This window comes from Rhyacophila brunnea, unplaced genomic scaffold (genome assembly GCF_057557595.1).
Source record: "Rhyacophila brunnea isolate RB1 unplaced genomic scaffold, BYU_Rbru_1.0 scaffold_14, whole genome shotgun sequence".
NCBI classification, from domain to species: domain Eukaryota; kingdom Metazoa; phylum Arthropoda; class Insecta; order Trichoptera; family Rhyacophilidae; genus Rhyacophila; species Rhyacophila brunnea.
The window spans coordinates 39,661,393-39,687,685 of NW_028232796.1; the positions used below are offsets into that span (position 1 = coordinate 39,661,393).

General features: G+C 34.6%; 1 protein-coding gene across 1 annotated transcript in view; it reads right to left on the reverse strand.

Moving 5' to 3' along the window:
- Positions 1–668: 668 nt before the first annotated feature.
- Positions 669–26,293, reverse strand: part of LOC147075979 (monocarboxylate transporter 10-like) — a 69,406-nt gene continuing 43,781 nt past the window's right edge. Inside the window, exons 3-11 of the mRNA XM_085942300.1 lie at positions 11,466–11,639; positions 10,093–10,252; positions 8,959–9,266; positions 7,623–7,844; positions 5,763–5,900; positions 5,155–5,284; positions 3,522–3,634; positions 3,145–3,314; positions 669–2,361 (exon numbers count right to left, since the gene is read on the reverse strand). Of these exons, the coding sequence (XP_085798426.1) occupies positions 2,086–2,361; positions 3,145–3,314; positions 3,522–3,634; positions 5,155–5,284; positions 5,763–5,900; positions 7,623–7,844; positions 8,959–9,266; positions 10,093–10,252; positions 11,466–11,639 (1,691 nt within the window). The 3' untranslated portion in view covers positions 669–2,085. The remainder of the gene's footprint in view (positions 2,362–3,144; positions 3,315–3,521; positions 3,635–5,154; positions 5,285–5,762; positions 5,901–7,622; positions 7,845–8,958; positions 9,267–10,092; positions 10,253–11,465; positions 11,640–26,293) is intronic.

Sequence of the window (26,293 nt, forward strand, 5' to 3'; positions counted from 1 at the left end):
AAATATTAGAAAAGGATAAACGATCCATTGACCAATCACGTAGTAGAGGGGGCGGTATCCGCATAATAACCCTCAGCGCCGGTTGGTCCACGCATTGGACATACCAATACCGAATGATTGTTTTGTACCGTGGTTTCTTGGACATTTTTTAAAAAGTATCTCTGTTTTTCTAATATTTTTTCCAACGATTTTGATGCGTTTATATATATATAAAAAAATGAACTGTATTAAAAAGTCAATTTCGTCAAAAATGGAGCTTCACAAAACCAATACTAGCGCAATGATCGTCAAAAACCATAAATAACAAGACCATAGAATAGCTGGACACAAAGTTATATTTTTTGATATTATATTAAAAATCACTCTTTTGAATCCCACTCTTCAAAAATCATTATGTTATATTATCAGACTCCCTACCCTCTTAGGGGGCGTTGTCATGTATGGACGACCCCTAAATGAGGTTAGAAAAATTAAATAAAATGCAGAACCAAACTTACTTCTACATTTAAACAAATTACTTTGGATACTGATTTATTCTGATTGCATGAGGAGAGTTTAATAAATGGACGTTTACATATTCTTAAAATAATGTGACGGCATTTCACTGAAGGAGTTTTATAATACAGTCTTAACAATAATATATTATAAGTAATTTTTTTCTTTTATTTGACGACCAAATATAATCTTAGGTTTAGTTTGTGAATAATTGGACTTATTTGATTTTTTAATCTCTATTGATCAATAATCCATATTATTTTCTAAATCCATTCAGTTAGAAATTCAAAGGAGACCACATTTGGCAACATTAACTGAAGGTTGATGTTTGGAGCATTAGAACACTCGTGGCAATACTCACATTGCGACACTAGATTAGAAGCCTAATGCCGTTGTTGCCGCAGTCTAATGACAAATTGAGAGTTAAATATCTGAATATTACTGTCTCCTCTTTTCATCCTTCCATCTCTTTCTAACGTTTAGATTGTATTGATTACAATGTATCTGAAGACTTTTTCAAGCATTTCATTTATCTGTGCTGTGACTAGTTGTATGTCATCCAGTTGTCCAATTGTCTAGTCGGCAGATCATCCTACACCCGTTTATAACCGACATAGAAGTTTGAATTCCAATTCAAATGTTAGGTTAGAAAACAGCAATTCTGTCAAATAATGGCTTATACAGCGTTTTTATTTGAAGGGGTTGGCATAAAACAGTGTCAAACCTCATATTCTTAGTTTCAAGAACAATTTAGTTAATACTTAGTTCATAAATGTATCAAAACACATCATTTTTGATAAATTTCGTAGTAACCATCTCCATCAATTATTATTTTGAAAATATGGTTACATGTGTGCACTGCGGTATCTAAAATTTCACCTACCACCAATAATTTATTGTTGATATTATTTTACATCAAGAAATTATTGGATAAAAATATAATATTGTGCAAAAACATCCTAATCAACCGAATGTTAAATCCAAGGCCTGAACAAAAATTACCCATAAGTGCTAGTGAGAAAGCATTCAGCATGAGTATAATCTCAGCAATATTCCTTAGAGTAAGATAGAAGATATATTAATGAAGGAGAGGTTTTCGGATTTGTAACCGGTACTTAAATATCTGTTTGACGGATGCCCATAGTGCAAATAGGTACTGCGAGTACGTGTTGCTGAAATATATAGTTTTTTTTGTGCAAATTCTTAATTTATTAGAATAGATTGTTCTCTTTGTTGTATTAGAATGTAGTCGCCGTACTGAGAAGCAAGGTAATAGTATAATGTTACATTGGTAAGTTAATAAAAAAAAAAATTACATTCTACTGTGCATCTCTGCAGAAAATGGCTTTATGTAGCCGGACGTAGCCCTTTCTCTTTAGTATTATTTCTCTGAGGTTAAATCAGTTTTTTCTGACAAATAATTTAGAGAGACTCAACTCAATTTTAACTAAAATGATGATTGACACTTTTTATCCCGAGCCCTTCATTTTAAATAGTCGCATTGGGATCGATAATACTATATTAAATTTATTAAAAACTACCGATGAAATATGTCAAAGATTCATTTTATAGAATCTTCGAAATTTACTACTATACGGACGCCTCGTCGATGACCGTTATAAGCCTGTTGTTTTGCTGCGGAGTCAGCTTCCATTTGGGTGCCCTCCCGTAGGTGTTGAGCGGGGGCAACTGACTGATGGTGTCTTCCATTTCAGCTGATTCTCCGGCCAGCGTGACACCGCCTATGCCAACACTCCGACTGCCCCCGCGTGCTATCGACCACTTTCGTCCTTTCTTGTCCAGTATCATCGGCATCTCGGCAATCAGGTTGTTTTCATATTCACTGAGCATCAGATAATTCTCCACCTGAAAAAATGAATGCATACTTGTAGATAAGTGAAATTTAGAGACGTAGGTAAAGTGCGGAGAGACGCATGTTGGGCAGTGGCATAGTAAGAATTTTAGACAGCAGATAATTACTTTTTATTGTTCAATAAGGCTTGCCACCTTATTTTTATTGGTGTCATCCAAAATACCTACTATGGTTGTACAATTTCAGTTTTCATGAATGTAGTGCACAATGGATGAGAGGAAGAATGTGGATTCGAATTCAACATCTGGTAAATTCATTGATGTTGTTTTTTGGAACTGGCGCATGGACCAAACGCTGCGCAAACACAATCGCTTACCATAGCCACTAGTAGTTATAAGAACTGCTGTAACTTGTATTTTGCTCCGAACTTCTGCACATGCTCCATAGGATGTGGCGGTCAGTTACGACTTGTTACAGAATTCGAAAAGTCCACTGCTAGTCGACAAGAATTAGCACCACTAGTACCTTGCCTACTGCAGCTTATCGTTTTCACTGAAGACTGCAACATTTTCCTGAATACATTCCCCATACCCAGATGCACTTACATTATAGCTATGAACACCTGGTGTGCAGCCTTAATCGCTAGTGGGATGCTCACCTATTTACTAATCGCTGCGATCTATCACACTCACAAGTGGTTATCGTATGCACCTGGCCTAATAGGTTGACTATAATGTTTAATAACCATTTCTCATAATTGATGCGGCCCAGATTTTATTGTAGAATCAACGATAATGATAAATTATTACATCCAAAGAGATAGCAATGATTTATACCTTATTGCAACTTGTGATACAGTCTCCGATATAATCTAAGTCTTCAAGCAGGTTATCTGGCAAGTCCATGTCCGCCAGTCCTTCTTCAGAGATACATGTCAACTCGGCTTTCATTTCCGGGGCAGAATGCGCTTCAGCCCCCGTAGGACTGCCCATGTCACCTCCGAGAACTAGAAAAATGACGTGGCGTAAATCACAACACTTTGGTCCCATATTCAGGCGCACAAGTAAGAAGCATACATGGAGTTAGAAGAAGAAGAAATCAATCATACTAAAACATTCTCCAATAAGCTTGTATTATTTCCAATATTACAGTAATACATCCAACTACTATGATGGTTTTCTGGGTGGAGCAACAAGATGTTGTCATGACTTACCCAAAGCTGCAGCAGCACCAGGCAGAGATGTTTCTCTGTCACCTTCCCTGCTGAATGAGTGCCTGCGTTGAGGACACTTCTTCGACTCGCATAGTACTTGGCTGCCGTTGCTCCTGTTGGCAAAACAAAACTCAATCATTGTCTTTAGTGAAAAATGTATCTGTAAATACAGCTGTGTTCGATACACAATTAATTGTAGGAGATGAGATACAAGCAGGCGGGATTTGGGGATGGGTCCATTTCGAAAAAAACATATATGAGTACAGAAGTATCTACATAGGTACCTAATTATATTTTATATTGTTTTTTGTATTGAAAAATCTTCTCATCCCTATTATTTTTTTTGTCGATCCCATCTCTATTAACAGTCATATGACACGATTTCATATGACACGGAGGTGATTTTGTCAGCCTACCCTTCCTCATATGAATCTACAGTATAAATGTTTGATTGTGTCGTGTATAATGATGTATCTACATATTATATTCAGCTTGAAAGCTTCGTGTGCGTTTAGATAAGTGATACGATGATGGGTATTTTTTAAACAATCACCGTTAGAGTCATGGTGAGTATTAATATAGCATGAACATACTATCACTCTTTTTATGTATCAATGCCGATTTACCCGGACATATAGGATTTCTTTTCTTATAATAAAGCACCTATTATTTTATTTCATCAATGAAATTAAAATACAAGGAGAGTTCCATAAGTTCGCGGAATGGTGGTGAAAGTAGCAAGTAGATATTGAGATTAAAATTATTTAATTATTATTGTTTTGTTAGGTAATCCTTTTTAGGTATACTTGTGCAATTTCAAGTTGATTGTTCCATTAAATCTCTTCCAATATTCAAAAGAACAAATGAAAGTCAATGATAATTTTAAAAATGTCAAATTTTGAGGTCCGTGCAGAATAATTAACAAAACAGGGAAAAAGTGTGGAAACCGTCCAAAATGATTGAAATTGGTTTATGGCACTCTTTGTTGTGGTAAAACCATGATTTAAAAATGGTCACGTTTATTTATACAAGGTAGAGAGTCAGTAGAAGATGATGACCGTTGTGGAAAACCAAGTGTTGTCACAACACATGAAATGGTATTAAAAATCGAAGATGCCCTTATGGAAAATGGTCGGCTAAATCGCAGAAAGGTTCAATCTGTTCAACAACAATTCCAGAATTATACACGAAAATCTTGGGATGTCAAAGGTAAGCGCAAGATGGGAGCCACGAATGTTTATGCCACATCAAAAAAGTTATCCCGTGGAATGTTCTAACCAGTTTTTAAAGCTGTCTAGCGTCAATCAAGAGGATTTAGGCTTATCAACAAAATTGTTACGGGAAATGAAACGTGGGTTCATTATTATCACCCTGAATCAAAACAGGAGTCCATGTAGTGGCATAAAAAGGGTGGTTCAGCTCCGAAGAAGTTTAAGGTCGTACCGGCGGCTGGGTTTTGGGATTCACTAGGAATCCTGTTATTAATAGATTATAAACCTAAAGGCATTAAGATCACAGGATAGTATTACACTAATATTCTAAGTCACTTAAAAGAATCTATTAAAGTAAAAAGGAGGAGCAAATTAACAAAAGGCTTGTTCTTTTACCATTATAAGGTATTACATTGTCTTACCTTGTATGCTTATGACGTGATATGTTTCTTCTGTGGAGGTCTATGAAGAACAGAGCCAGGCTACCGACGATCACGCACGTGGAGCTGAAGTAATAGCCTGCCTTTCCTCCACAACCTACATTCATGTAGCCTGAAATAAGTGTATACCTAGTGTTAAAGATCAATGAATGTATTGAGAGTATCATAAGAAGTGCACAATTGATTAACTATGTTGGTTTTTCAAATCTGTCAAGATTTTGAAGCTATTCCTAGTTCTACTAACAAGGTAGATCACAAACTGTAAATTAATGCCACTTTAAAAGCGTTTTTACAAATTGTTTAGTGATTTAAGTAACTGTAGCTAGAGAGATTCATATTATGGGTGAATCTAAAATATTTTTAGAGAAAAGGATGACAGAAATGGTAGCCATAGAATGATTAATATTCTGCACAATCTAAGTACATTGTGGAATTGAAAATGACGGCTTCACACAAGATGGCGGCCCGTTTTGACATTTGGTAATAATTTACGTACATTGTGTACGTATTACACACTATTGTTACATTACGCATTGGACTACATTATGCGTATACATGTATAATATTATGGTTATGAGATTATTACTTACCTGATATCGGAACCCCGATTGCTATTGGGATGGCTTGAGAGCATTGGACGAAGCCCCAGGTCCTGGCAAAGTTCCTTGATCTCACTCTCTCATAAGTGTACATCTTCAGAGAATAATGATAGCCTCCGCAAAAGATACCTGTAAATTGAATTAGTGTCATTTCATCCATCGGGTACAATGCTAAACTACAGTTGCCATTGAGTAAAGGAACATTGGAAAAGTAGTTTTAACCGGTTCTATGGCCATACGATGGCTGAGCGGCATAAGCGTCGGCTTATAACGTAGAGGATCCCAGATTCGAATCCTGGGTCTGGCAAAAACACTTAATGTTTTTCAATTTATGTTTGAGTCAGAGTATGGACCTAATAAGTTGGGCAAGTGACTAACATCCATTTCTCGTAAAAACAAATCTGTTAATACAAACCTCCACTCTGTGGAGGCTTATATGATCTTATTAGATCGGACATGGTCAAAAAAATGCCTTCAGCGAGTTATCTCGCTCTATGAGGCCGTGATCTACAGGCTGCACATACAAATTTCGAGAGTGATCTCGTCCGACTTTAAACTTAAATTACTAGCCACTATCGATTGATTTGCATAATCAAAAAAATTAAACACACAGCGACATATGTTTGAATAATTATGAAACACTAAGCCACAATTTATCGATGTTATAGCGATTGTAGAGCTTTGCTCTACATTCAACGTGTGTCGTTAAAAATCTGCGGCCTGTCAGATACTGCCATAGTAATATCGTGAGGCATAGAAAAGATTAAATTCATTCTTTAAAACAATGTTTTCCAACCGCCGGTCCGCAGAAATTTTTTGCCAGTCTGCAAAAGTTCCAATCGCCATTCAAAATAAATAAATAGATTAATAAATGGGTATACAATTATTCTTATCGGATTATGTGTAAATATATAAATAAAATGGCTGCATAAATAATACATCATCATCATCATCATCATCATCATCAGTACTATTTTGGTTACCTCCAAAACATCTCCATTCATCCCTATCTGCCCCAAGCTTACTCCATCTCCTTATCCTCGGGGATATTGTGTCTTACATGTAAATTGTACGTATTATATTTCACCGTAGCACAGATCGCCGTGAGCTTTCTTAACGGAAAGGTATGATCGTATACTATACCTACGGTCATCTCTATAGCACCGAGATAAAAAAATTACGCGTTGTTCGTGGAGTATTGCAGACAATAATGTTCTTTCAATAATGAAAACCTAACCTTACAAATAATCCACTAGATATAGCTGCTATTTTCAAAATTTATTTGCTGCTGGCTTTCTGTAAACTGACAAGAGCCGTGTTTTATTTAGACATGAATTCTAACTCAGTACTATACAACCCAAAGAGGTTGGATGGTTTTTAATATACGACTATATATTTCCGACACAACATTTCACGGTGAAGTGTGATACGGCTAACTGCATGTGTACAAATTTCTGGATACGTCTTTTTATACTCTGGGGCCTTATGTTGTAACTTCCGAGTTGAAGTCGCCCGGCGACATGACGTCATATGACATCATTATGACGTACTACCGGAGTGAGTCAATAGCATTCGAGAAATTAACGCTACTCTAATACTGGCGTTATTCATTGTCCCCATACACAAATAGATGTTTCAGCATAATAATATCTATGGTGAGCCGTGTGCATTGGGCGGCTCGCCTCGATGCGTGTATTGAGCTTACGTCATGTCGTCGGGTGACTTCATGTCACAAGTTATAACATAGGGCACCTGTTCTCTTCCAGTGACCCTTCAGAGAGCAATTACACCCACTTCGGAAATCACTCAAATACTGGATTGAAGCAGTTAAACATTAATAGAGACTCTCACCGTATATCCAAGCAAACATGACGTATCCGTGGTAATTGCCGTGAACTGCTGTAAAAGCCAGGATGGACACTCCGCACATGAAGACGGCGGCCTGGCAGAGATACTGCCGCCCGATTCGGCATTCTGGTGATGACTTCACCACCAGCAGACCGAAGGCGGCGCATCCAGTGGTCCATGCCAGTCCCAAGTATGCCTGGAGAAGGACTACTGCTTCGCCTAACCCTGAAAGGATGAAAAGAAATTGTATCTAAGGAACGCAGTAGACAAAATATTAATACTATGAATTATTATTAGTTAGTTTTACACGGAGACTCACACATATTCGATTGGATACGCTCGCGTTCACCGTCAACAATAGATATAATATTATATAGTATTTATTACATAGTAATTTATTGATTATTTCTGGGGATGCTCTTCATCTACAGCATCTATACACCGTTGCTATATTTCTCCATCGAATTGATGTGCATGCGGCACCCCCACATCTCCTCGCATAAAATCCTCATGTCCAAACCGTCCCCAAAATGAACACCTCGCCAGCTACCTCATACGACTTGTGATAATATCTAGTGGTTTTTGTATGCGAGGTCGCTTAAAGCCTAAACTGACGGCTGTGTAAATCATCAATATTTTTCATCTTTCTAAATTCTTTCATTAGAGTTTGCAATAAAATCTATACATCGAGCCCATTTAGTAATAGAAAAAGAGTTAAAAGTGGCACTATTGTTTTTTTGTTTTACTATTAGGCACCTACCTATTATATTAATCCAATATACCAATACAAATTTGAAACTTTACATACTTAACTGTAATTTTTAATACTCTACCTATGGGGTTTTACAAACACTTTAAATAGGTACTCAACATATTAAAAAAATATCTTATCCTCTACTTAGGTAATAAGGTTTTGCTATATAAACAAGAATTAACTTTATTCGTTGTCAGTGTATATTCGCCATTGGTCAGTGCACGTAGTGCCCGATGATTCCGAAAGACGAAACCCGGGTTGTAAAAAATTAGTACAAAACTCAAATCAATTACAATTTACATTTTTTACTATTTATACCTAAATGTGTGTTTTATTTCATAAAATAAACGGGGAACCAAGATTAGATTTTTTTAAAGGGAGGGGTAGTAACATCAAGTTTGGACACTGCAGTGCATGATTGACTCATAGATGTCGTGTAGCTACGCTTCGAAGCATGTAAGTGAGGCACTGCAATCATTCATTCTGGCACATTTATAGCGTCATGGATGTTTTAGGAAGGATGGGTATTTTTTTTAGTTTTATTAGAATTAATAACCGTTTTCTTTAGGTGCGTGATTGACTTACCTTCTTCTTCTGCTTGATGCGCCAGATAAAAAATAGGCGTGTTGATCCCGAACGCTGAAATTCCAGTAGATAATAGCAGTATCCTCACAGTCTTCGATTTGAGAGTGGAGAAGTCGAAGAATGGGGGACTCTCGTCGATCTTTGTCTTGTCCTTGATCTTCCTCTTGATTTTGTTCTGGTTTTTCAGATGCAGGATGGCTCTTCTCTGAGGATGGTAGAGGGACGCCGAGCGGTAGAAAGTTCCGAGGATGAAGGTCAGGAACACAACTCCGGTGACGGCTTGCAGGCCAAGTCTCCAACCGATGGCTCTGAAATGGCAATGAATGAAAACAGGTTGAATAAACGAAACTAACGGCGTAATATTAATTATTTATTTAAATTGAGAAACTATGGTTTAATAATGCTTATTTAAGTTCACACAACAGTGATCTTGGGTAAGTACCTACAGTTTGTGATTTTTCAAGATTCGAGAATTCTTGAAACCAGGAATATTTTTTTTCTCGAGAATTAGAGATTGGTTTATTAATCTTTCGAGAATTCTTGAGATAAATCTTTATTTCTTTTTTAACTCATGTAGCCCAAATTTTCTGCTGACTAAATTTGTTTGAGATTATTTTTTTTTAAGTACCTTTTTTAAGCTTTTATTGCACAAAACAAATTTTTTCGAGTATGTAATTAACACAATATTCTGTTTCAATTCAAAATAAAGTGTTTTTTTGTCAAGGAATTTAAAAATTTCATTCGAATACATAAAGTTGCGGTTTTTTCCTATTATCAACTTCTGGAGTTTTTGACAATCTCATTATTGATTTCTCGAGAAATGAAATTACTCGAGATTTCCCGAATTTTTATCGAGATTTGAGATTCACATATTCTGATAATTTTCGAGAATTCTTTAGAGAAGATTTCTCCATTACAACCACTAATCTTCAGTTTGGTATTTATAACCACCAGAGCGTTAAGGTTTACTGGGTAGTCATGTATATAGGTTCCTACGACTATGAGTTCTGAGGAACTACTTGCATAATATTATGAGATTCTACTTTTTTCTTTGATTTTATGGATTGAACAGATACAATAAGTTTTGTCATGTTTAGTAATTCTTTTAGCATTTTAGTATTTATTCTGACTCACGAAATTGCCCCTTTAATGAAGGCGCTCATGACAGCTATCCCGAGGCCACTCCCCGACACCACGAAGACCTCCACCAGCTCTCTCTTCCGCTTGAAGTACTGCGCCACCATCAGAGTCGCACAGTCTCGTGCCAGGCCCACTCCAACGCCAACCACCGCCCCTGGACATAAATACAATATGACGCATGATCAAAAAAATATTAATAAAAATAGTATGTATCACAGTGTTGGAACTAATCGGTACTTTGCTCGTGACACATTATAATGCACGTGAAGAAAATAAGTAAGATTTTCCAGCAAGACGTCTCCCCTTGGCATTATTAGTAGGTATTGCTTATTAAGACGAATCCTCTGCCTACCAGAACTTAGCGGAAAAATACGAAGCTTGCAATTTGACATTTTTTTTTGATAATTTACAATTTCAACTAGATTAATTAATAAATATGTATATGAAAACATTAGATAGAAAAATATTTTTTATTTTAAGTCAAAGATAAACTTACCTACAATTTAAAAAAATGTTATAAAATGTGAATTTGTTGCAGGGCCCCATCTTATTATTTCACATTATTTTATTGTCATATTTATTAATAAAAAATAGTTTATTAAGTTTGCTATATTGTATCGAAAAGATTTTTGATAAATTCATAGTTTTAATATTTTTTATATTTATTTAAAAAAAACATCGATTTTTATAAAAATATAAATGTATATATCTTGAAATCCTTTTTATTTATATCAAATCTTATTTATGTATGGTCCCAATATTGACGGTCGATTTGATATAAAACTATTTTTTAATAATAAATATGATCATATAATGTTATGTAATAATAAGATGGGATTTTCCGCAAGGTGCCTCTGGTAGGTAGAGGATTTGCCTTAATATCTGTATTATATTTTTAATTTTAATTATAAATAAAATATTCGACAAAATTTCCACTGGAGTATGCTATTGACTCATAATTTTCAATTACGATTTTCGATTATATATGTACCTATGTATTTTATATAGGTTTAATTTAATACTTATATTAGTTATATTACTATCTCAAAGTCTACTCTTTCTCATGCAATATGTATATATATTATGCGTAAAATATATCGTTATGAGAATTTATCCACAAGTACGATTTCAGACAATTTAATTAAATTCACTTGTTTTTGGCAAAACAATAATTAATATTTCATCAAATATATTCTTTCTTCAACGACCGATTAACTTGTATTTATAATTTATCAACGATATACCTAGAGTTAAATATTGTGGTGAAGATTAATAAATAAGCTTAGAGCTTCTAAAAAGTTCCCCTCGGGGTACCACTACTTCAGAGTGTTAGCACAGCAGGTGTATTGGTAAATTATCAGACTTACCATAGCTGAAGAAAAGTTGATGAAATTGCGAGGCGAACGACGTGAAGAGGCACCCTAGGGCCGCCACGAGCCCTCCGAGAACCGCTGTCACCCTGGTGGACTTCCTCAAGCAGCAGGCCACGGTCACTGGTGAGATGAAAAGGGCGACGGCCGTCGACAGCGCTCCCAACCATCCTGGAATAAGACAAAATGATAGATAACATCTGTTTTATGTTGATGTCGGGAAATTGTAATTACATAATCGTTCCGATGGTTAATTTAATTATTTCGAATCCTCGTTTGAAACAATTTGAAACGAACAATACTGTATGCGAAAGGAAACGGAAATATATTGTCTAAAATCGCTATTGTTCAGGAGAGTTAAAAGAATTCTGGGCAGTTTTTTATGGGAACTATTATGTTTCTTTGTGGAAATTTAGTAATTCAGAGGCGTTCATTTAACTCATTTTTAAAACAAATACTTATTACCATGTTCCTTTCGTACATATATTATGAATCGTTAGTGTTTTTATTTCGAAGGGTTTTTTTAGGGTGGTTAAATTTATAGTAAGACACATGTCTCAAAGAAAAATAGATTCATGTACTGGTATCCAAGAGGTAGGTACAATACATCGTTGGGTCGATGAGATAGTAGAGTCTTGGGGAAGTACGTGGCAACGCATTGCATAAATCAAGAGTGGAATCAATTTGCGGAGGCCTTCATCCAGCAGTGGATGGATCTAGGCTGATAATGAAGAGGTCGGAGTAATTTGAAATTATTATTTTATAAAATATTTCGAGATCACATAGCAGTAAATAATATTTTGATAAACTTTTATTCCAGATAAATATATGGTAATTATTTAGAATTTATTTATTCCTATTCAAAATAGTGTTAAAAGGCTTTACATCAATTCTCATAATATAAGCTTGCATGAAAATACTCATTAAAAGTATTTTCGTTTGAAATTTTACCGGTGAGCTGCATAATAAATTTAACGGAGTAGTAATACGAAATAAATTTAATTCAGTTCCACTGCACAAAAGTCAAGAAGTAAATTCTCACGAGATCAGATAGCTAAAGAAACGGTTGCCTCTAGCTAAGGATCAGTGAAACATAACCTTCTAAAGTGAAGTTGTAATAATATGTAGAAAGAAACACGGCATCTTTGAAGCTTATGGTAGTGAAGAGTGGATCTTCAGAAGGAGACGTTTCCTGGAGACGATTAAAACCCGCATTGGGTTGTATCTAATCGATTTTTTTAAAAAAAACGGTACATGCTCAAACACGCGCGTTAACATGATCTTACTCCCTACTTCATTTATCGTTTGTCAATTTATGGCTACGGCCGTATGTTGTAGCTTAGCCACTGGGAAATTCCAATAGAAATGGCGTATTTCAAAAAAATACTACCTTATTCTTAGGTCAATAATTATTATAAAGCAAACATTATTCATAGGATGTTTATCACATTTGAATGGTCAAAGACATAGCTTATAATCAGAATCTTTAGAATTATCTTCAAATGTGTTAATCGTGCCCATTTTTGAATAATAAAATGCCTAATTCTTGTCAAATTTGGGATCAAAAAGATTATAAAATATAATTTTTTATCGTAAATATGTCACTATATAATGTTAACATTAAATTTACTGAAGGTTTTGTAAATGCGTTTAAAAATTAATAAATCTTAACACCACTGCACATGGACGTACTGAAATATGACTATATTCTAAAACATTAGAGCGACAGATTTAAAAGAATACTATTTTATGTAATAAAAATACTTTATGCAGTCATCAAATGTTTAAAACAAATAATATAAAGGATAATAAGGCTTCAAAAGTATATAAATAGATTATCTACAACGTTTAAGGAATGTCCAGGGTTATGCTCTGAAAATACCATAAAAGCTCCATTTTGACCTATGCTGAGCATGTGGGCCGTTAATCCTGATAGGATCATTTGGGCCTTCAAATGATGGAGATTTGTATTAACAAATTTTTGTTTTTACTTGAAATGTATATTAGTCACTTGCTCAATCTATTAGGTTCATACTCTGACTACAAACACAATTTGAAAAACAATACGTATAGATATTTGCCAGAGTCAGGATTCGAACATGGGACCCACGACATTGTAAGCTGACTCGTAAGCCGCACGGCCATTGTGATCGAAATATTGTAGTATCGTGAAACATAGGAAACCCTTATAATAAGGGACCTCACATTCTCTTAGGTATATATATATATATATATAAGTATATTGTCTTGATTTATCTGTAACGCATGAGAGAAAAAATAACATGAAAATGTGTAGGAGAGAGCGAGATAAGAGACGTATTAAAATGCGTAAGTAGTTTTTTGATAAGGTGAAAGAAAAACACGTAAACGCAAATTCAAAATTTGCAAAATAAATTGACAAAAAAATAAAGGTATCGTTTATTTTAATTGAGTGGTGAAAACAGATAAACTAAAGGATACTCTCATAATAGTTTGACATATGCTTACAGTACAGTACGCACGTAGGAAATATCGAGTATATAGAAAATATTAAATGACATTACAATTAATTTGCGACAGAATGACGGAAAGATATAAATAGGTTTGGTGTCTGGTAGCGATGGGGAAGATCAAAATAATTTATGTTGCAGAATTAAGCCACGTCCAAGAATATTGACAGGTGGTACCGCCACCTGATTTTTTCTGGTTAAATAATGTGCTTCCATTACTTCTTCGATTTTTCATTTATAGTCGTTATATTATATTCGTTAGTCCATGATAATATGGGCAATTCTGGCAATACCTAATCGAAAATTAGCTAAATCTATAAGTAGGTATATATACGATCATAAATCGTCAGGTGTTTGAATTTAGAACTAAGCTCATCACAGTATAAAAAGTATTGAATGATATTTCAAATATTAGCATGTGGAGCCCTCACTCAGCGGACAACTTATACTGGTGGATAGTATTTTTATAGTAGATACTAGAGGTGAGTTGGAAATACTGTCACCAGTTTGTGTACTCAAGTATCAGATGAAACTACCCATACTCAGTACGTGTGGCCCAATAAACTTGTTTCAAAATACTTGTGATGAACTATTGAATACTATTGACATTAAATGCGCGCGAGCGAGATAGCACTCGAATACAATTATTACATTTTAATTTATTAGTCTATGCATGCGAATGACATCATCTTATGTATGAACAAGAGGTCATGAATTGTCTGTAGTAGCATATTATTCCCTCGGAAATGTGGTGAGTGACTGAGGTGACGCAGTTTACAATAAAAAAAATCATTGTTATTCATTTTATGTTAACAAGAATATTATAACATATAAAAACAACTCATAAATTTAAAATGTGTTTAAAATTTTATACTAAATGGGACATTTCGAAAAGACCAGCTCAGTGTATTTTTAGCGATTCTATTGAAACCGATATTTCAAATACTAATCCATAGTTAAGTTTTAGTTCTAGTTTAGTATGAGACTTATGTCGCATACGCACGCCAAACGCTCTATACAGTATTCCAAATACTTGTAAGTATTTTGGAATAAGTTTTGATACTAAGTATTTTTTTATACCGGTAGTAAGTATACGTAGTCTTCAAAATCGACCAGTTTTCTCACCTATAGTAGATACATATATGTTTTAAACAAAAGAAATCAAATTAAAAATCAACATGACGTGCAGAATACTTCGAGTTTCAATTATTGTGCGATGAGTAACAAGGTTTAGAGCCACTGAGATTTCATACATAGGTGCATTTATTTATGCAAACGAGATACGGAAGTCTACCTGAATACGGTAGTCAGTCGATCTTTACGGGACGCAATTCAATATTATTGGAAATGACAATTTTATCTGATTGTAATAATGTTTAGCTTTGTATGGAACTATATTATAATGGATTAGACCAGTGGTTCCCAAAGTTGACTGGGCCCCGACCCATCTAACAAAAATTTCCAATCTTGGGACCCACCTCTTAGCTGTCTTAGAGAAAAGAGGGTATAAATATTGGTAATGCTCAGATTCCCTAGTGGCGAGTCGTGGAACTACTTAATGCTGACTTATTTGTTCTAATTGAAATAAAAAAAATATTTTTTATAAGTGTTACCAATATGAATGAAAGACTGTTGAAATAAGAAACACAACTTAAATAAAAAAAAATATTACTTAAATACCTACACCTGCAAGGTTTTTTTTACAAAGTTATTTCAATGGGAAGGATGTATTTGTTTCTTATTTTTCTTCATTACAGTTTTAGCATCAACTTCAACTTTAGTTACTTTTAATCGCAGTGAGTTTGATATATCCAATTTATTTCGGTATTTAGTTTTAATGTTAACCATAGCCGAAAATCCGACCTCACATAGATATGAGGTAGTAAAGAGGAGGAAGATTTTCATAGCTTGATCGAACAGGCAAGGATAATTATCAGCAACTGAGAGCCAGAATTTCGTTAACTGTTTACGATTGAAACTTTTTTTCAGTGACGTATCTTCTGATAAATCAATGAGTTCTTCACTTGCTTTTGTTGACATACTAGTTGGTAAGTCGTCTTGAAATGGGTTACAAATCCAACGCAACGAATCAAGCCATCTGTAGTGCATTGGCAATTCAAATTATTATTATTTTATCACAATATTTTCCGTAACTTAAGTTTATTTCAATTTTTAAGAATTATAAATAAATGAATGAAATATCAAATTTATCACTTTCTATTTTTTTAAATTCATGTATACAGTGGCGAGGGCCCACTCAATATTCGCTCGCGACCCACTGGTGGGTCGCGACCCATAGTTTGGGAAACCATGGATTAGACAATACATTGTATTTATAAAACGATATTCACTCGATAGGTGACATAATAAATATAATAATATGAGACATTAGAAAATATATAGTTTTTAATATTTATACTATGGAAATAATATGTTTTTTAAATAATATGTTTATAAGAAGTTTTTATTAAACATATTTTAATTGGTTGTGAAAGAAAAAGTGTAATATTATTCAAATTAGATGTCATCCAACATAGTAGATATCTACTGTACCCTTTCGATTTCGGGCTACGTTTCAATGTAAGGCAGGGAGTTATGCGTTGGGATTTGATTTCAAAGAATGCTGCGGTAAGTGATAAGACTGATAAGTAACAAATCATTATAATAATATGCAGGGATTGCAATATCGAATGAAAATGCTAATAGGTACCGGTATTTCTGAATTTCCTGTTGAATACCGGTATTCTTGAAATATATGAAAAACAAAATCGGTGTGTGTACTTATGTACGCGTGTTAGAAGTTATACTTCTTTGGCGTAACAAAACAAAAACAAAACTTGTGATAAACTAGATTCTTTGACTAGCTCTTAATTATCTTGTTAAATTACACGCTCAAGAAAAAGGACCGCTTAATGGAACGCCGTTGGTTTATTTCTATACACTTTAACTTATATTACTAAATTATATAATGGTTTCTCTTTGTTTTTATTTTTAAAGAACCAACTGTCACTCTGAAGTTTAATCGTTTGTTTACGTAAGGAATTGCAAATGGCCGACAATAATAAATACGCTGCCTAGGCAACGGAACAATTCTAAACTATAATATTATACTGTATAATCGTCACGATTGCAGTATTATACTGTGGCGTAAAGGTAGTGCGTTTGGCTGATAACCGAACAATCGGTGGTTCGAATCCAATCGAGTGCGTTTTTTTCGTGTGAAAAAATAAATTATGTGTTGCATGTCACACGCCAAAAATACACTCTGATCTGATTTTCCAAACGCGCCAAAGGAAGTATAGCTTCAAAAATATCTAAATACATACACATAATAATAATAATAATAATATTTAAACAACAATACAAGATAATATGAGTAAAAAATAAATGGATACACAAAGTAAATGGAAGCATACCGGGTGAACTTAATTATAAAACAACATCCACCTGTACTCACTCCCACGTAAGTGGAATTTATCTATATCCAAAGCGGTTCGATTGAACACAGTTATTGCCCTTCCAATTGGCATTACCAATGGCAGGGTATTTCTATACATTGAGCGAACAAACAACTGATGCTCCCGATTTCTAAAATAATTATCAGGTATAGGTACACAAGTCAATGCTGTCAAGAATAGCAGAGTTTCCATTTACACCGCGTATTAGTCGGAAAAAAATATGTGGCTAAATAAAGATCTATTGTATATTTTTAACTACAGTATGTAAGCATACTTATGGAAACGGTAGTCAGATAGAGCCACGGATAATATCCATACAGCCATATGGTAAAGGAGTTTTAGTAAATTCTTCTAAGCCCTCTTCACCATAATGCTTGATGCCGGGCCCAGGCAATCAGTGACGTCCCGTGGAGGTAGGCAGATTGAGCGTCGCTTGGGGGCGGCAGTTACTCGAAGGGCGGCAAATCGAGGAGAATCTTTAGATATATAGAAATAGGTACCTTAACTTAGTAATAACGGAAATATCTTTCCATTAAAAAAATCAGCTCGCGATATCTAGTCTACTTACATTGTCCTTGGACGTCACGTCCTTAATGCCAGCAATGACACGTGCAGATTTGGGAATTATATTTGAATTATAGGTAGGTACATAGGTACTTACCTATTTAATTGATCCAAATATTTTTGCCAGTCATTCGCGAGATTTGATAGTTGTCAGGTGTATTTTTAAATGTATCTGAAACCGCGGACCCGTAATATTGTTTATTGAAGTATAGATGGCGTTTAAATTAGATTTAGTGGTATATATTTTGTTAGTAATGTATCTATACAACATACAACACATTTCTTAGATAAGTCATGAAAGGATGATAAAAAGTATCTCAGTACTGTATTAAAAAAATGGTGCGGCTCTTTGGCGCTGCCTAGGGGCGGCATTTTATCTAGGGACGTCACTGCAGACAATACACCCACTCTCTAAAGAATATATCTATAAATGCATGCAATTGATTATATAACTACTGTCCAACAAGATCTTCACGTGTTAAAACTGTGAACTAACGAGCTCGTACCATTTTAAACCGCACATCGACTGAAGCGCCTTCCGGTTAGCGACGAGTCGTCCTCGTGTTAAAAATGTGAACTAACAAGCTCCTCATACTTTTTACCGCACTAGCGACTTCCGGTTATTGCCTAGATCTTCTTGTCGGACAGTAAGTATGTTAATATTTTCGTAAAATTATCGAGCGCTCCGGTTCGTAAAATATTCCATTACGAGCGCTGCCTAGTAGATAAGGATTTTTTAATGTATATAGAACATGATTGATCAGAGGTTACCAAATTATTCACACCTGTGACTTGACCTGCGTTTACAATAACCATTTGTCATTGTCAGTACTCATTAGTTGTGTTAATAAACAACAGTTTTATTATCTCTCCTTATAAGGATGGCATTGTTTCAACCATAGATAATGTAACAGCAGGTCTTCTGGAATGCTGGATTGATCTTTTACTAGGAAGATCGACTGGCGCCCGTGGGAAGGAATTAAACTATATATTAGCTATTTATAAACAGCTTATGAAAGCCTGTAACCATTCTTGTTCTGAGCCTGTAACTAATGATGGTGAATGTAGTAAAGATGGTCAGTTGGATATTGTGTCGGCTAGCCAAAGGAAATGTCTTTAATCTTACATAATATTACAATGTTTTAGTTAAAACTGTCTTTCAAGTAGGTACCTACACCTTTTAGTACACATCTAAAAATAATTTATAGAAGGTTACCTTAATTATTTTAATTCAATAAATTCTATTATATTCGATTGTAAATATAAATTCATGAAAACTAAGGATTGCAATACCGGTAATTCAAAATCGGTATCCCAGTATTTTATGATACTGGTTTTAAAAATCAGACAATACCGATATATTTGGTATTGAAAGTGGAAAACAAATGTATTAATTAACATAAAAGGTTTAACAGGGCTGTATTTTTTTTGGTTGGGTTACGCGATGTCTGGTTTACTTCCGCGGCCCTTCATCATCCTTGGTGACCAACAATGACACATGCTATAAAATATTAATATTTTAAAGAGATTTTTACACACATTATAATAATTGGTACGTTTTTTTATAATTATTTTACGAATACCGGAATTCGTATTTTCATTGGTTCATGCAATTTATTCCAAATGAAAACTATTTTCTAAATACTAAATTGACAGGTATTCTGCTGTAAGTATGTAGGTACTTATGTATTATGATTTCTCAGAAAGGAGACTGTTTCAATTAAGCCATGCATGTATAATTTATATAATTGTTTGAATAGGTACTTTATTTATATATTTATGAATAGGATTTATTTGGAAAATCAAAATTAGATTGCTAATTTTTTATCTTAGGGGGTCTGTACGTCACTAATATGATAATATGGGATGTACGCATGTTCTAGGTACTAGGTAGGTACATTTACCACCGTATGGTGGTTCATATAATATCTTTGCGGTAAGTTGGTGAATAATAAATCCTACGTGGTTGTCCCTAAAGCCACTGGCAAAACTGTTGCGTGCGCCACGCAGCGGTGGAGTCCAGCTTTTTACCCCGATTTATCAAGCTTCCCGGGTCCATGAATTCAAATATATGGTGTAAGAATATGTATCAGTACCTAATAAATTAAACGTTCTAAATAAATCTATGTTTCAACACAATATTCTCCCTAATACATTTATATTCTTAAGCATGCCTACAGCAGTTATAATGTTGTTATGTTTTTAATCGCTTTATGACATTTTTAAATGGCGATAATCATTTATAAAAGCACGATTAAATTACAAATTTCCTAAGCAGGAACTAATCTCTCATCGGCCGGATGGGAGAGCGGACCATTAACCACTGAGCCAACAAGAAAATTCCTTATCGATTGAACATCGGCCGCTTGTATCAATTAATCAGACGGCAATTAAAGTTTATTTTCCGAACTAATGCGCCCAGAACATATACGTGAACCCATAAAAATAACTATAAAATAATATTATCATAAAATTTAATGTATACATAAAAGTAAATTGCTCCAAAAAGTCGCCTGAAGTGCACGAGATTTCGGGATTATATAGGAAATATTATTTTTAATAGAATGAGATATCTATCTTTAATTTATTGTTTTCTAATACGCATACAATATCTAAAGTCACCCGACACTATAACAGTAGATATTGTATCTAGATTTCTATATTACCAAGTTACGACTAGAGCTCGAACGAATAGACATGAAGCATCGGTCATATTCGGTAATCTTTTTTTTTTTTTTACTATTAGAGCAAATTTAAGATATGTGTTTATCTTATTTACCAGGACGACCCGCTACGCCGGGCCCCTAGGTTAGAGCCCCCCCTTGTGGGGGCCATGTCAGGTCAGGGACACAGTCCATATTACTAATAATAATAGAAATTCTAATGGATTCAAGCTCTGTACTATTCCATTTAAGTCGTTTTTTGCGACCCGGGTTTCGTCTTTCCAGTATCTTCAGGCGTCGTGTACACTCACCAAAGGTAAACACACACTGACAACGAAACTCTTAACTCTAGCTTATATAATAAATCAATACAATAAAGTAGGTAAAAGACCTTTGACTTGATATGTGGATGGAGTTTTTACCTAGTTTATTGTATTGATTTATTATATAAGCTAGAGTTGAGAGTGTTCGTTGTCTGTGTGTTTACCTTTGGTGAGTATACACAGCGCCTGAAGATACCAAAAGGCGAAACCTGGGTCGCAATACACGACTTAAATGGAATTAGTATTAATAGTATTAATGTTGTAGAAGTATTGTTTAATGATGAATGATCACTGACAACGAACACTCTTAACTCTAGCTTATATAATAAATCAATACAATAAAGTAGGTAAAAGTAGGTATTTTTTGTGACCTTTGACTTGATAGGTGGATGGAGTTTTTACCTAGTTTATTGTATTGATTTATTATATAAGCTAGAGTTAAGAGTGTTCGTTGTCAGTGTGTGTTTACCTTTGGTGAGTGTACATGACGCCTGAAGATGCCGAAAGGCGAAACCCGGGTCGCAAAAAACGACTTAAATGGAATAGTACAGAGCTTGAATCCATTAGAATTTAAAATCAAATTCCATCAAGTACCTTCAGTCGATAGTATTAATATAATACTAATGGAGTTCTCATTTACACCGCGAATAAGTCGGAAAAGTACGTGGCACAATAATAATATAGTTATCTTAGAGTGTTTATTAGCTTAAGTGGTACTTAAACTGATGCGGGGCCCAAACAATAAACCTACTCTTAAGTCAGCTTTAGAATTATAAAGAGCTTTTAGTACAGTAACATCTGTTCATGAAACTGCCTAGGCAACTCTTTCAAAGATCTAGTTTTTACATTTATTTTGTCGATTAATTTATCACTCCTAAACCTGCTTACTCAGGAGACGCCACTGGCCATGTAAGCCATCTGTAATCATAAATAAGAAATGATCACGCCTGCACCGAGAACTTTGTTGATTATAATCTTTTGTAATACTACCGTTAAATATTTCGTTTAGATTTGCAATGTGTGAGGTCGCTTTGTCGCCAGGATTTCGATTATTAAAGATCACCGTAATGTCTGAATGTTGAATATTGTATTACACACAGCGACGCGATCTGAGATTAGATTTTGGAGCTTAGTTCTGCACGCAATATGTGGTACTTAAATCGAATTCCCGCGGAGATTTCTAATGAGTTTCTTACTTTGTACTTTGTTGGAGACGTGAGTACCAAGAAGGATTATTGCATTGTGTAATAAAATACGTATTTATGGTATTGTGGTTTATAATGGGAAATCTTACGAACTTTCTGCTACAGAGCCCTCACTTATCCAATTGTAGAAATATTGCTTGCAACTTTCACGGTATTTTTATTTAATTTATTACATACCATCAATGTTCCATGTAAGGTGTGCGCATGTGCGCGCGGACACCTGCCAAAATGTGTCCGTACACATTTTTTCATCCTCCGCACATTCCTCACACAAAAATATTGTAAAAGAAAGTTTCCTTTGTCAGATTTTAGTTTTTCTCGAATGCATGAAACCATCACATGCACAATTAATCTAATATAATACCATTATATTATTTTAATATAATTATAAAAAAACGTTCTGCAAGTTTAGTATTTAATATAAGCATTTTATCAACGAATACTTTTTTCTTTATTTCCTATTTTTTTATTTATTACTTCAAAAATTATCGCTTTTAGTGTTATTGAAATTAATAAATACATTAAAAATATAGGTTTTAATGACAAATTGTATGTGTGTTTTTATGGGGAGGGGGGGATAGGGGTGTAAATTTACCGCACCGGGTGACACCAACTTTAGTTACGCCACTGCTCAGATGCGTTGATGATCCACACAGATAATAGAAAAATTAGAGGTAACGTTGCATACCATACCCTTGGTTTTTCGCATTTAGCTGACAGCTGGTATACATTTTATTCAAATTTTATTTATTTTTACATAATATAGTGAACATTTCCATTGTTTTCTCGTACAGATTTTTGACTAATTCATAGTTGTAATATTTTTTATATTTATTTAAAAAAAACATCGATTTTTATAAAAATATAAATGTGTATAATAACTTGAAATCCTTTTTATTTCTTTCTTTTCTTTTTATTACATTCTCTCGCTATAATGGTCTCAAGCATTATAAATTGATCAAACTCAGAGATTCGCAGCGCGGCTTCCCCCGCCGCCTGATCAGCTAGTGTGATAATATTATGTGACGCACAAAGCCTAAGGACCGACCTATACGTAATGCTTACTCTTGAGTATTTGCCTGCTATATTTTATACAATACGGTCTGTCATTTATTATTATGGGTACCGTTTTCTCTCTCTTCAAAATAAAACATTCGAGTGGCATAGGTTCGCCACTACTGGTACGCGGGTAGTCCCAGAAGTACCCGACCTAACAAAGAAAACACAAAAAATTTGGGAAATTTTTATTTTATTTTTCTACGTAGTCTCCTTTTAGGTAGATACACTTTTCCCAGCGATGTTCAATAGCTTCGATACCCTGTTTATAGGAAGAATCATCGAGCTCCTCAAAATAGCCATCAACCGCAGACTCCACCTATTCATTTTTGGCAAATCTTTTACCACCGAGCCATTTTTTCAAGTTTGGAAACAGAAAATAATCCACGGGGGCTAAATCTGGCGAATAGGGTGCATGAGGAAGCAATTCGAACTTTAACTCATTGATTTTGGCCATCGCGATAACGGATGTGTGAACAGATGAATTGTCCTGTTGAAACTTTCTTTTTCGCCAAATGCGGTTGTTTTTTCTTGATTTCATCACTCAAACGCTGCAATAAGTTTGCATAATACACGCCGTTGATTGACTTTCCTTTCTGAAGATAATCAATGAAAATTACCCCACGCGCATCCCAAAAAACTGACACCATGACCTTGCCTGCAGATGGAACTGTCTTCGCCTTCTTTGGAGCAGATTCTCCCTTTCAGTCGATTGTTTTGACTGTTCTTTTGTCTCAGGTGTGAAGTGATGGACCCATGTTTCATCCATGGTTATGAATAGACGCAAAAACTCTGCTTTATTGCTGTTAAACTTTGCCAAACACTCGATTGAAACATCCTCACGATGCTGTTTTTGTTCCATTGTGATTAATCGCGGCAACCACCTTGCGCACAGCTTTATCATTTCCAAATTTTTAGTCAATATCTGATGTACAGCACTTTTTGAAATGCCTACCATGTCTACTAGCTCGCGCAATTTCAGTCGACGTTCATCCAATACCATTTTGGATTTTCGTCACCATTTCTGGCGTGGTCACCTCATTTGGTCGACCACTCCGATGTTCGTCTTGGCAGCTCGTCCGAGTTCGTTTAAACTCAGCCACCCAATATGTTACTATTGTAAACAAAGTAGCAGACACCCCCAGAGTAGAATCTAGCGCCGCTTTGATATTGGCTGGACTGAAGCCTTTCAAATGAATGTATTGTATCACATAACTATGACCATTTTTTTTCCATGTTTACAAATTCACTGAGAGCGTTCACTGTTGATGGCTGACAAATAATTACTGAACAACGTAGGGTCGTCAAACTTCAAACTTAGGCTTTATAAGGTTGGTACTTTCTATCATGGTCATTATTTTCAAACAACAACTGCTATCTATACATCAGGTCGGGTACTTCTGGGACTGCAGGTATAACAGAAAATATAAGCCACTTATTTGTATAATATAATAATTATACATAATATTATCGAGCCCTCCGGAGCGTAAAATTTTCCATTTCGAGTGATGCATAGGTACCTAGTAACTAAGTATGGAGTTGACAGTACTTTATATAATCTGTATTAGTGAAAAAAGTAATTTGTAATCATCGTGAATCCACGTTCTTTTCATTATTGTTAATTGTTGATTAAAATAGGCATAACCAGTTAATGCTATAAATTTAATACATGAGTGGTATACAAATCATGGAGGAAGATTACAAGAAAGATCTCTCACAGTCTGTCAATCTGCCACTGCAATCGATACGCGTTTGAATGACGTCCAGCAAGATCTATCACCACCATCTAATACAGACTTGTAGGATTGAAAAGCGGTATTACATGGACGGATATATCTGTCATCGGAAAGACTAAGCATGAGGGATAGATTGAAAACATTAATGCTCTAAAAATGTTTCAAATATAATATAATGAGTACTTCCCGTTCATTAAGATTTCATGAATAGTGTAATAAGTAATAAGTAATAAGTATAGTAGGTATTCATATTATTATTACTCTGCTCTGCTCATTGTGCTCTGTATAATCTTCTATGAGCCGGAATTCATTCAATAAAACCTCATCAAATATTTGGGTATAAAGTGGGTTTATAATTTTCTCTGTCCAGAAAAATATATAAACTAAATTAACTAGGTACTATATTATATTGGAGTGATTCTCAACAGGGTTCCGCGCAATCCTGGGGCACTGAGAGAATTTCTACTATAGCACTAATGTCTTAAGTTTTTTTTTGAATTATTAATAACCATGTCCTTGCTTTTTCGTACAAGGTGGTTGTTAGTATTTTTTTATTTTATTTGAAAAAGACACGTTGAGTACATAACAAATTATTAATTCAGGACGTTCACAACATGACATTTAGAATAAAAATTACAAGTAATCAGTTAAAGAAAAAACAAGATGGAGAAAAAAAAGAAAGCAAAAATAGTTTTATACAAAAAAAACAACAATAATAATTCAAAAAATACAAATTAAACAATAAAATAGAATTTAAAAAACAGAATATATAATGGGTCGCCAAAAATATCATATCATATCAAATGATATCATATCATATCAAAAAATATCATATCAAAAATATCAAATATCATATAAAATATATAAGGTGTCAAAAGGAAAATAATTTTGAACAATCACAAACACCCAGGCTTTGAGAAAAACACATAAATATTGTGTCCTCGCCGGGATCGAACCCAGGACTCTCGGGCGGAAGGCCAGCGCATTACCCACTGCACCACGAGAGCCGCCTTCATATCTTATGTTACCTATATGTTGTTTATAATAATGCTAGTTATACCTTATTTTTCATTAGTTCTACCATCCAATGTGGATCTTGATCGCTTCACTAAGAGATTTTTAAAAGAGAAATAGATGATCACTTTCAACATATTACCTACGTGAGTTAGGTATTTTTTGTTTCATGAGTTCTTAATATAGGATCTATTTAGATCGTATAATATATCAACGCAAAGAAATGCGAGCATCGTAGTCACTACTCCAAGGGTTACCTACATGTAAATTGTACGTAAGTATTATGCCGGGTCCACACCGAAAACAAGTCGCGCGAC